General features: G+C 41.5%; 1 protein-coding gene across 1 annotated transcript in view; it reads right to left on the minus strand.

Moving 5' to 3' along the window:
* The window catches only part of LOC137373311 (neurexin-3-like), an 883,651-nt gene that overhangs the window by 57,672 nt on the left and 812,293 nt on the right, over positions 1-13,686 (minus strand). Inside the window, exon 10 of the mRNA XM_068038134.1 lies at positions 3,222-3,341. Within this exon, the coding sequence (XP_067894235.1) occupies positions 3,222-3,341 (120 nt within the window). The remainder of the gene's footprint in view (positions 1-3,221; positions 3,342-13,686) is intronic.

Consider the following 13,686-nt stretch of genomic DNA (forward strand, 5'->3'; position numbering starts at 1 on the left):
CACCAGAAGTTGCAAAGCCACTTTCAGGTTAATGTGGCAGCACATCTATTTCCCCCAAGAGAAAAATTATTCTCCTTTACTACATTTTAACATACTGTTGAATAAGGTAAGTTCGACTGGATTAAATCTGCAAAAAGAGCTTTTTATGTTAAACCAATAACTTCAGCCCCTAGAAATTTAACATAAAAAGTTATTTTCCTCCCTCCCAGATACCATTTGTCCTGTTTATATTCATTTCAGCCTAACTGCATTTTATGGCGGTCTCGACAGTCTTATCATTGTGCTTAAGACGGAAATAGGCAATGTCAGGCTTGGTTACCAAGACCATCCTGGACTCTGTTGTTAGCAGGATGTAAAAGAATGTGCATGTATATAATGCCGTTCATGACCTCAGGACATTCCAAAGTGCTTCAAAGACAATTAAGTATTTTTTGAAGCGTAGTCACTGCTGTAGTGTAGGAAATGTGGCATCTAATTTACACTCAGCAAACCCCCACAAACAGCAGTGTGATGACCAGGAAATCTTTTTTGTTTATTTTTTTTTAGTTTAGAGATACAGCACTGAAACAGACCCTTTGGCCCACTGAGTCTGTGCCGACCATCAACCACCCATTTATACTAATCCTACACTAATCCCATATTCCTACAACATCCCCACCTGTCCCTATATTCCCCTACCACCTACCTCTACTAGGGGCAATTTATAATGGCCAATTTAACTATCAACTGCAAGTCTTTGGTGGTGGGAGGAAACCAGAGCACCCGGCGAAAGCCCACGCAGATACAGGGAGAACTTGCAAACTCCACACAGGCAATTAGCCAGAATTGAACCCGGGTCGCTGGAGCTGTGAGGCTGCGGTGCTAACCACTGCGCCACTGTGCCGCTGTTTGAGGTGCTGTTTGAGGCTTTTCTCCAAAATAGTGCCATGGGATCTTTCTCGTCTACCATGAGAGGGCAGAAAGAGCCTCGGTTTAACGCCTCATCCAAATGACAGCACCAGCAGTACAGCACTCTCTCAGTACTGCACTGGGAGCGTCAGCCTAGAGTTTGTGCACAAGTCTCTGGTGTTAGGCTGACTCAAAGGCAAGAAGGCTATCCACTGAACCACAGCTGCCAGTTAGTTGGCTGATTTGAGAGACTACATACTACTGTTAGTAAGGGGTTTATACCAATATCCAGCCCAGCGAACACTTATAGATTGCTTTTGCAGAAAAATACTTAAACCTTGTTGTGAATTGCACGGAGCAAGCACAGTTCGAAGTGTTTTTGCAACCAAGGACAAGGCTTCAGAAAGGAAGAATTCCCTTGGCTCAGTGATAGCACCCCTGCCTCGGTAGCCAGAAGGTTGTCAGTTCCAGTCCAACTCCTGATGCTTGCGCCCCATAATCTATATTAATACATCGCCTGGAATTTTATGGCCCCCTCCAATGAGTGGGCTGGTTCCTGACGTCTTCCCGCCCCGCTGTAATTTTATGCAGGGTGACGGTGGTGAGAAATGGCCTGCCCACCCCAGGCCAATCAAGGCCCTTAAGTGGCTAATTAACTGCCACTTAGGGGCCTCCTCCCTCTGCTGCTGGTATTTTACCCGCGGCAGCTGGACTGCAAAGGCCCCAAGAACACCGCCAGGCAACACCTGGTGGCCTTCTTGCAGACTGGGGGCGGGCCTCTCCTGATTGGGCACCCTGTGCCCCATGGAGGGCTGCCCCAAAGGCCCAACCACCCCCACCGCACAACAACCCCCCTCCACCAACACCCCCACTTGCCTCACCAGGGCCCGGCTGATTATCCCAGCGAGGCCCCAAAAACATACCTTAGTTCCAGGATTGTCCTTCATCTTGCTTGTGATGGCTACATGTAGTCCCAGCAGTGGCCACCGCTCCCGGGGAGCAGGGTCTGGTCTAAGAGCTGTTGGCCTGCTGATTGGCCAGCAGCTCCATTAGGTAGGACTTCCTGCCTCAAGGAGGTGGAAGTCACACCCAAGACTAATTAAGAGTCTGGGGAGCCAAAAAATCCAGAGTGGCTCCCCAGGTCCAACAGAGGTGGGTGGGCGGGGCTTCCCACCCAACGTAAAATTCCGGCCATCAGTGCAGTAGTGAGTAGTCTGTAGGTGCTGTCTTTTGGACTTGATGTTAAACCAAAATCCCACCTTCCCTCTCAAATGGACGTGAAAGATCCCATTTGAAGAGCAGCTTCCAAAATTTGTCCTTCAAAAAAGATCTGGACAGCTGTTTGTGGAACATTACTGTTGTATTAAGAAAGAACTTAAAGAAAGATGAGCATAGAAACGGGCCATTCAGCCTAACCTGTCCATGCCGGTGTTTATGTTTGCTTGAGCCATCTTCTACATCTAACCCTATCTACATATCCCTCTATTAATTTCTCCCACGTGTTTATCTACGTTGGTCACTTCAACTACTCCTTGTAGTCGTGAGTTCCACATTCTAACTGCTCTCGGGGTAAGGATGTTCCTCCTGAGTTCCCGATTGAATTTATGAGTAACTATCTAATATTTATGGCCACTTGTTCTGATCTCCTCTGTAAGTGGAAACATTTTCACTACATCTACCCCCATCAAACCTTTTAATAACCCGAAAGACCTCTATCAGGTCATCCCTCTGTCTTCCCTTTTCTGCAAAAATTAGCCCCAGTCTGTTAGATTATATCTGTCAGGAAAGATCGATCAATTCTAGTATCATCCTAGTAAATCTTTTTTACGCCTGCTCCAGTGCCTCTATATCCTTCTTATAACACAGAGACATGAACTGTTCACAGTAAAAAGTTGATCCAACCAAGGTCTAGAAATGAACCTCAGTGCATTGTTTGGATTATCTTTTTTTGTTCCCATTTACATTTGTTCTGCGTCCCAGAAAATGTTACACTAATAGCTTTAACGAATGCAACCAAACACTAAATCCGGCATATCGGTGCATGTAGCACAGAAGGAGATCAAACCTGGGACCTTTTTGGCTTGCGTAACTCTTCAATATGGGGGCGATTCATTTACCCACAAAACCAGCGGGGGAGCTAAACAGCCATTTTTGCCGTAGAATTACACAGGATTCGGGGCGCAATCACACACTAAACATTTATTCAAATTAAAAATGAAAATGGCTTCAAATTCATTTTACCACTCTTTAAAAAAAAAACACGATAAAATTTGCATTTTATCTTATAATCAAAATGCCAGAGTAGACTATTCAGAAGACACAAACAATCGTACCTTCTGCAGTAACTTCATCGACCATCAACTTCAGATTTTTACCTCGGCGAACCACTCGAACTGTGTGCCAGTCATTGTCATTGAGTTTTTGCCCAGCATAAATTGTCTCTGGTCCTTTGCCTGGGGAAGGTGTTGGGCAAAAAGTGTTACTTTGCTCATTCGAAATCAGCCGGTCAACATTATTTTCATTAGGGCTGCAATAAAGACTCTTTGTTTATGCACTTAATTTAAAAAGCATCCACATTTGAACTTCCATTCCGACCCTAAGTTATCACCAAAAGCACAATCCCAACTTTCAGTCTCACACTCATTGCAAAGAAGAATGTCATTTTGTTACTATTCTACAAAATCTCTAAAACAAACCTTTATTACAGCCCTAATATAAACTAATCAAGCAAATACAACACATAATAAAGCACCAAACTCAACAGTGTCCCATCAGTCTCAATGTGGTCGCATCCATCTTAGATTCACAAGGACTTTGCAGAACTTTTAGATATTCTGGCTTAAGAGTGTGGTGAGATAAATGGATAGCTATAATTCACGAAGATTTGTCAGTAACTAGAAATGAACTGAGGAATGTGATTGATTTGAACTTTTGCTGAATCCTTTTCTGCAGTCCACAATTTTGATATTAAACCTAAATGCATCTCCCACTCAAGCACCGATTATCACTGCTATTGGCCCCTTCGGACTCATAAAAGTTCTATTCTCAAAATTAAATCAGCTACAAAGAAAAGATATCTAGAACTGGGTGTTATTTTCGATGGGTCTATACCAACTACCATGCTCATAAGTCCACTCCATCTTAAATTCTCGCTGGCCTTTTGTTGTGGTTACAGGCTCTATAAAACAAAGGGAAAACTTGGCTGTGGAGCAACATTGGCATCTTCTCCATGTGTCCAGTTGCCAATTATAACTACGCTGTTGAGGAGGAGCCGGTCAGCCCAATCTCTTCTGAAAGAGAGGGAAGGAAATTAAATACCTTCTTCCACGACACAAATTGAAAAAAAAGAGACTTTACACTCAGGCTGCAGCCTCATACATTTCCTAATGGTGACCTTGAGGATGTACTGATATCCTGAAGTCCCAATGCACCACACCATGGCTGGTAGCATCACGTTTCATTCCTGATGCTCCCTGTGCCAAGTTGTTCAGTTAAATACAGGAAAGGAGATTTCCCCTTAGGGATGGAAAAACTCAAAGGGAGATGTCCCTTGATTTCTGTGCACTTTCGTAAAGAAAGTTCGCAATGTGGCTTTACCAAGAAACCAAGAGTTGCTGAATCACCTGCTCTGTCAGTGATGAAGCATAGTGCAGGGAAGGCAAGAAAGTGAGGAGGAGAAAGTTACTCTAAAAGAAACAGTCGTAACCTGAATAAAAAAATGCCATTGGCCTAGGGAGTGATAGGGTATAGACAGAAGAACAAGACAGCAATTGGAAAGGTAATGCAAAATTGCACTCAAAAATGCTATCAGAAGACATCATATTGAGGTACAATTTGTGTAGCTTGTTGTGAATGTAACACGGATGCCCAAATGATGGATTCTCAAGAGAGAACAGGCTCATAATGCACTATTAGTCAAAAACAATTTGTTAACAGAGGCTTATAAGTGTTTAACCTCTCAATTATAATATGGGATACCTTTAACAAACTGTTACCAAAAGCGTCCGACTTGTGATGCACTTTTCACCTTATTTAAAAAATTAAACCACGATTTGTTCAATTTTTTCTGATCAAGGACCTGAGAAACAACAGCAGTAGTTTTGTTGTGTATCTCAATGTAGTGTGAAATTTGGTCTTTTATGCATAAATAACTATCTTTTACCACACATTACCACAATATTAACTATGCAGAACTAGCTCAACTTTAATTTTATTTAGTCGCGAGAGTCTCAGATATTGTGAATGTGAATGCAGCAGTTAGTGTTTTCTCAATGTTGATTCCTCTTATTTCTTTCAGATCTACATTTCACTTTTTTTTTTAATATTAGCTTGGGCATCCATTGAGCCCTATCTAAATTTGTAAAAGCCTGGCTTCATTTTATTTCATGTGGGTGATTATTAAATTTTTTAAAATTACACATAAAGTATGAATCACAAATTAATTCGTGTTCACCCCCTTCCCACTCTCATTGCACATTTGGAATACACAAATTTTTACTAATCACAGCTTCACAATGACTCAGCACAGTTAATTTTAATTATAATTTAACTTTTTTTTGTAGTTCTTTTATCTTAAGCTAAAAGTTTGGCTCGTTTGACTATCTTGAACCAAAATACACACAGAAGATTCATTCTAAATCTAATGATTTTTTCTTAAATGTCCAATTTTCTTCTTTATGTTGGTTGGAAAAGGTACTCGCCAGCCACACAGCCAGTCTTTGGTTGTGAAGATAACATGTTCTGCACTTTGGATCAAACTATGAAAAATGGCAATTTCACCATGAGCTCACAGCAGGTACACAAGTAGTACTAGGGTGAACAGTGTCAGATTTTGCCTCCATCAGAGAGGACCAAAGTCTGTAATAGTGTAACTTTCCTTGCTTTGCAGCCTGTCTAGAAGGATCGACTAATCTCAGCCTTAAGATTGGTCCACAAGCCTGAACGATGAGAAAGGATCCTGGTTGCTCAGAGCCATGTTTAAGTAACTCTTAAGATTTGAAGGTACACCATCGGTAACTGGCCTACCTGGATAAAGGCAACCACAGGAGGCCCAAAGTGGTATCTAATTTGGTTGATATTTGTTTTGAAGCACTGCTTAAATACAACTTATGTACAATAACCTACAGCCATGTAAAAAAACTTTCAATCACAAACAGGTCATGAAAATGATAGTAAAAACAAGGTATCTGTTTAACAGTTAATTCCCAAACATACCAATACTGAAACTGGTTTACATCTCTATTTCATTTAATAATGATTCACTGCACTTTATATCAAGAGGAAGAGGGACTTATTATGAACAATAAGCTTCCTTTTGTGTTTTCTGTTTACGTTAGTGTCCATATCCCTTCGGCTTCAAGTGCTGGGAGAAATGTAGAAAAATGCACCATCTCATTGAGTTTAAGGAACTTCTACTCCAATCCATCCATGTCTTCATGGAACCCTTTCTTGACTTTCTTGGCATTCTGCCAACACTGCAACCTTCAGCAGCCCTGTGAACTAACTCCTCAGCTTCACACGCGCAGTGCTAAATGTTCTTCCTCTTTGCTCTTTCCTGAGTCCTCATTCCATTGAAATCAGGACTCTTGTCTCCTAAATCTTCCTAGGACCTCAAAACCATGACAGCTCCTAACCTACTTCACTAGCTTCTACAATTTGTAAGCTTGGAAAACTGAAACGCAGTGTGATTTAATGATTTGTCTTATTTCTTTTATTTAGTGGTGTCCTGCACTACGGTTTCTAACTTGAAATAAATAAATGTCACAACTACATTATTGCATAAGACAAAGGACCTCAGATGGAATCTTGAAGAGACTGTCTTAGCCCAACTGCACCACTAGAATGTGGCTGCATACTCCTGCACTAGACTGATATAGCTAGCATACATTCTTCACTTCCTTATAATCTTTCGTTAAAGTTGAGATGTCTGTTCTCAGAACCGAATTTAAGCTGCCAGGGAACGGGGTTCCGATCGACCCGGAGCAGAACTGAAGAAATCAGGATTTGCTTCAATAAGTATGTTGTTAACCATTGCAACTTGTAACCTCTCACACCGTAGTGAGATTTGATAACTTACATTTGTATGGCACTCCTCACATAGGAGAATGTTAAAGGCACTTAACAATAATGAGAACGAGGACAGTGAATGGGAAGTGGGAAAAATTAAGGAAGGAAAGCATGATCAAAAAGATAAGTTTCTAAGAAGAGAGAAGTCGTGAGGTGAGGTTGCTTAGAGAGACAGGTCCAGATGAATAATGACGCCAATAAATTGCATTCCAACAGCAGAACTTTCAAATGCCCTCCCTCTGCCAATTGTTCATTCCATCTCTGGTCTTAAAGGAACAATTAACTTTTCTGGTTATACTGTTATTATGGAACCATTTTAAAGGCAGACTTAACAAAACACTGAATCATTTCACCACTAATTAAATGTGACCAACCTATCCACATAATGCTCCTGAAAGAGGCACGTCCAGAGGAAGGGCTAGGTTACTACTTCACTGATGTACGATAGAAATGTACACGTATTTGAGAGGTATACTATCAAATGGTGCTGATGCATACTTGGGGTATGGATCTACAAGCACTGGCTGCACTTGAGCATTAGGCTCACTATTAAAACTAGACAATGAATATTGACAAACCTTTTCAACTGTTCAGAACCTTGGAATCCAAATAGGGAATTCGGATCAGAATGGGTACATACCGCACCAACATTTAAAGGTGCCGCAATCCTTTCCATAATTGTATTCATCATTTACTCAATGGAGCTCACATTGACTGACATTATTAGCAAAGTCAAACAAAGGAAATTATGGGAAAAACAACATTTAAAATGGCATTGCCAGCTTGTCACGTGAAGGACTGCTTGCCTGTTTCAACATCCTTTGTGGAACTGCAGCCTCAATATCCTGTGGTATCAATAGGTTTTGGGGTGGGAGGGGTGGGAGGGGTGGGTGGCTGGGGGAGATTGAGTGTGCAGCTCTGAGGGAGCACTGCACTGTCAGCAGTGCCATCTCTTGGATGAGACATCAAAAAACCAAAGTCCCGTCCGTCCTCTCAGATGCAGGTAAAAGATCCCATGGCACTATTTTGAAGATATTTTGGATATGCACTTCAGTGCATAAATCTAAGAGCTGGAAAGTGGGATTTGGCTGGATAGCTCTTTTTCAGTCGGCATAGACACAATGGCCTCCTGCTGTGCCGGGAATTTTCTATGTTTCTCCCTAAGCCTCTCTTCCTCTTTATCTCTCTCTCTTCTTTAAAATGCTGCTGATCACCTAGCTCTTTAACCAAGCTTTCGATCACCTGTCATAATATCTCGTTACTCAGTGTCAAATTTTTGTCACCTGCGAAGGGTGTTTGCTACAGTCAAGGTGCTATTTAAATACAAGTTTCTGTTGTTACTTGGCTTTACATATTGCTTATTATGTAAGAACTTGTGGGGTCTTGCAATGAGCAAATTGGATGCATTGTTTCTTACATTACAACAGTGAATACATTTCAAATTGGCTGTAAAGCACTTTTGACATATCCCAAAATCGTGAAAGGTGCTATATAAATGCACATCTTATTTATTATCATAAAATCAGTTACTAACATTATGGACAAATTAAGGACACTGTTGTGCTAAAACTTTGACCCGTTTGTCTAGAAAGAATAAAAATGTTGACAAGTAAAGGACTGTGTTACCTAATAGAAGCCATGCACATGCATGAGTATCCTAAGCTCCTCATTTAACCATATGCTTTGAAATTTAAAAAATGTTTTTCATCTAGAATAAATGGGCCAATGATTTTACTATGACCATGAATGTACAAATAAGTAAGAACATATTTCATGGCTTGATTTGGTCTTAAAGGAACAATTAACTTTTCTGGTTATACTGTTAATGTGGAACCATTTTAAATGTATAATTAACAAAAAGTTTAATCATTTTACCACTAATTAAACGTGACTAACCTAGTCACATAATGCCCTTGAAAGAGGTATGTCCAGAGGAGGGGCTAGATTACTACTTCACTGATGTGCAATAGAAATGTACTCGTCTTTGAGTGGTGTGCCATCAAACAGAGTAACACTCCCTCCTGCTTTATGACATTTCTTAAAACCTACCTGTCACCTGCCTTATGTGACTCACTGTCAAATGTTGTCTGATAGCTCTCCTGTGAAGTGCTCTGGAATATTTTTACTACTTTAAAGACAGAAGCTAAATCCAAGTTGTTGTTATTTCCAATGCGTCTGCTGGATGAATCATGGCTCAACACCCTGTGACATGATTCTTTACACAAGTTTTTTAAATGCAGATTGCGCATGGGTCCTATTGCCAACACTGAATTGATTTCAAACTGATTTGACACACCCAATGCCCTCCCTCTGCACTAAAATATCTAATTTAGCAGCGTGAAACGGAAATGAATTAATCCACCATTTTCTGTTGCATGGCTGGAGTTCCAGTTTGTATTGGGACAGATAGTATTAAGGGTTGAAGCACATTTCACTGCTCCCACTCAACCCACTTATCGAATTAAAAGCAACATAACAATTTTTTTAAACTCCAGTTTTACGGAAAATATTCTTCCAACAGATGTTAAATTTACTCCCCCAGTGGTTCAGTTGGTGTCGTGTGCTGCTGTAAGATACCTGGACTTTTTTTTGTTTTAAAGTGTATACACTGTAAACCTAAAGTTGGGAATTGAAACAGGAAGCCTGTGCTTCCACTTACAACAAAATCTTGCATTTATATAGCACCTTTAACGTAGTAAAACATTTTAAGGTTATTCACTGGAGCGTTATCAGACAAAATTTGACACAGACAACATAAGGCAATGTGATTCTGTTAGGATAGCTGACCGAAAGATGGTCAACAAAGAGGTAGATTTTAAAGGAGCATCTTATGGAAGAGAGAGTGCGTGAGCGGTTTAGGGAGGAATTCCAGAGTTTAGGGTCTAGGCAGGTGAAGGCATGGCTGCCAATGGTGGAGCAATGAAATTTGGAGATTCTTAAGAGGCCAGAACTGGAGGAGCGCAGAGATCTGAGAGAGTTGTAGGGCTGGAGGAGGTCACAGAGATAGGGAGGGGCAAGGCCATGGAAGGATTTGAAACAAGGACTCATTACATTCTGTGCCTTGTAAAGGTAAACATTAATTCAGATTTCCAATTCATTTTCATTATCAGAAAAACAAATGAGAGTGTTCAAGTGATGCTCCCACCCCTGCTATGTCCCATTATATTTTCGACTTGTCAATTGGCGGTGAACCAAGACATAACCTGCAGCTTGTTGCACTCAAAACCGAAACCATTTCAGTGACCAATGGGGAGAACGAAATTGACTGGTACATCCCATCATCTTAATTGACCTTGACTGTTTTCAAACATTGATCAGAAGCAATTTTTAAACAATAAGCTGGAATTTCAAACTGCTAAACTTGAACACTGTACCTTTCTATTCACAGCTATTATGTTGCGTTAAATATGTTGCTTACAGATTGAGATAATTTATGAGCTGAAGTACAACAATTTTGCATTGCTCTAGATGCTAAAATGTTATCTTTCAGCTTTTTTAAATCAACATTTCAAAGTTAGATTTTCCTGATTTGAATCGCTTTCCTTTTCTTTAGAACCCCCTCCCTAGGCCACACAGCTCAACTTGAAATTGATGAGCAGGCAGGCTCTGTGCGTTCTTATGTTGTCGTGAAATTGGAGGGTATGAGTGTAATCCAGAGGACCCGCATCTCATACTTTTTCATCTGTTGAAGGAAAGTCTTGTTGTAGTTCAGCGCCTCCCTCCTAAGGCACTGGCTAGAGTATTCACATATCAAGTGGGGAATTTTGTAGTGTTCTGTCACTATGCCATTCATCTCTTTTTAAATATTACAATATGTGACTCAAGTTCTTGTTGAAATGGGATAGGATGGGAATATCCCAGTTGGAAAGAATTGTTCTACACACAGATTTCAGACTCCCAACATAAAGGGAAAAAAAGAAACAGGACCAGAAGTAGGCCATTCGGCCCCTTGAGCCTGCTCCGCCATTAAATAATAGTGCCTTGGACAAGCGATCACTCTTCATACCCGAGGCTGGAGAGCAAATGACAGCATTATTCCATTGTGTTGGGTATACCAGCTGAGCCCGACTTTCTTTCTTGGATTTGGACAATGATCGGGAGTGGGGAAACTCTGCTGGTTTTCTTTCTCCTCCCAGAGGCAATGAGGTCAGTTGTAGCTTCTCAATCCACATGCCAGCTGAAGTCAACCAACTTCCTGGTGGCTGCACTGTGGAAGCAATTTGTAGAGGGCACTTGCACACAACAGATCCCTTTTCAAACAGCCTCAGTGAAAATGGCAACGTGTAGACATTGGGTGCCTTTGCGGTTTGTCTGATAGTTGAATATCCAGATGATCCTCACTGTCTAGGTACACGCAAGAAGAATGACAATTTGGAGGAAGGGGAAAAGAGTTACCAGTCCTGCTCGTAAATTAGATGGTGTCAGCCGTGGGACAGTCAGTAGCTCTCTCGCCTGAGTCAAAAGGTTGTGGATTCAAGTCCCACTCCAGGAACCTGAGCACAAAATCTAGGCTGGCACTCCAGTGCAGTACTAAGGGAGTGCTGCACTGTTCCAGGTGCCACCTTTTGGATGAGATGTTAAACCGAGGCCCCATTTGCCCATTCAGGTGGACATAAAAGATCCCGTGACACTACTTGGAAGAGGAACAGGGAAGTTATCCCCAGTGTTCCATCCAATATTTATCCCTCAACTAACATCACAGTTTATCTGGTCATTTCCATACTGCTGCTTGTCGGACCTCGTTGTGTGAAAATTGTATTTCCTACATTGCAGCAGTGAATGTACTTCATTAAAAGTATTTAATTGGCTGGATAGTGCTTCGAGACATCCTGAGGTCGTAAAAGGCACTATTGAAATGAAGGTTTTCAAATCTCTGGAGAGAAACCAGTACCTTCTGACTCAGAGGCGAGAGTGCTACTCACTATAATCCATGGCTAATTTGGCCATTCCATGAGTTTGGGAAGCTGTAATTACCAAAGAGATAAAGACCTCTGCTGCAATTTATTGGAGGCATTGCCTAGAAAGCAAGAGCAATGACTACTGAATACTTTTCTAGTCCATCTCTGAACTGGTGATGCTTGTTTTTCATCATGACAGAGATTCATTTAGTTATAAAGCTTCATTATTAGAATGATTTTACTTTCCTTAGCTTTTGTCAGAAAACATGCAGGTAAACTGGCAACTCTTTCGCTCTCGATTCTCTCCTTTATCCTCCGGAGGCCACTATTATTAGAGGATTTCTGCAGGTGTGGTAGCCCTCTGCTTCTTCAACCTGTGTCAATTTTCCACTGTGAGCTGTTAGTGTCATCTCACTATTCAATAGTAGAACTCATAGCAAAGACTGATCCTAAACTCCTCCACTCTCCATATGTGAGTGCTTAATGGTGTCAGCCTTTGCATTGTTGGTGGCACCTATGTCTCAGTCAGAAAGTTGGGTGTTCAAGTCCCATTCCAGAGATTTGAGCATGTAATCTAGCCTGACATTTCAGTGCAGCACTGAGGGAATGCAGCACTGTCGGAGGTCCCAATGTTTGGGTTGAACTGAGGCCTCACCTGCCCTCTCAGGTGGATGCAAAAGATCACACTACACTGTTCGAAGATGAGCAGCAGAGTTCCCCCGTGACCCTGCCAATACATATCCCTCAATAGGCATGGATAAAAGGAGAGCTGGTCGTTTATCTCAAAGCTGCATGTGGAACATTGCTGCGTGCAAAAAGCTGTTATATTTCCCTATATTGCAACAGTGTCTATGCTATAAAAGTACTTCATTGACTGCGAATTGCTTTGTGAAATCTCAAGGTCAGGAAAGGTGCAAAACAAGAAAGTTTCCTGTTTCTTTCTTTACTTCCAGCAAGATTCATTGGAGGTAGCATTAGAGTTGCTTTGTCACTTTTCTTCCCCACGAGTCCAGGGTTATGGAAATCAACTGAAGCTACACAGACTCTCTGCAAATATGTATGCATGGGACAGGGACTTAGTACTCAGCTACCTGACTCTTCAAGCACAACCTGCTCCTCATGTGGCAGAGCCTGCAGGTCACGCATTAGACTTGTCGCAGAACCAATCGAACTGGAGTGGAGGCAGGTCATCCTCGATCCCGAGGAACTGCCTAAGAGAGAAGACTAAAGGGTAAATTCACCAATTCTGTACTTCCAGTGTGGGAGCTATACTCAAATGCAGTAGAAGCTTTATGCTACAGTGTCGCAGCTCTATCTCCATATCCACACTCTCTTCAAGCATGACTTCAACTGAGAATGTTGGATCAGGGCATTACCTGTATATTTCCAAACAAATCCAGGCGTCAACAAAAATTAAAAAACCAATCATTTCTTTATCAAGCTTGACAAGTAAGGCTCGGTTTCCCAGATTTTGACAGGTGTAAGTCAAAGTCCCCAGCAATGTGCCCTCAGAAATGTTCCAGCACAGCACCACAGACATGTTCTGATTGATTGATTGATGTTATTCAGCAAAGGCTGAATTCTGAGGTCTGTGAATCACACAAAACAAAAGCGAGTAGCAGATGCATCAGGCACTTGACAGGAATGCATTGGACAAGGCATTAACAAAACAAAAAGGTAGGATCAAACTAAGGTACTGACCTCCTACACTGGGGACCCAAGTTTGAATTCTAACCTTGACCGACATTCAAACTCTCTTATCCCTCAGCAGACAAATTTGGTTGTCAATTGTGTTGTCAAGTGGCCAATTTCATGGTCATAAAGTGTTATATTT

Source organism: Heterodontus francisci, chromosome 9, assembly GCF_036365525.1.
Source record: "Heterodontus francisci isolate sHetFra1 chromosome 9, sHetFra1.hap1, whole genome shotgun sequence".
Lineage (NCBI taxonomy): Eukaryota > Metazoa > Chordata > Chondrichthyes > Heterodontiformes > Heterodontidae > Heterodontus > Heterodontus francisci.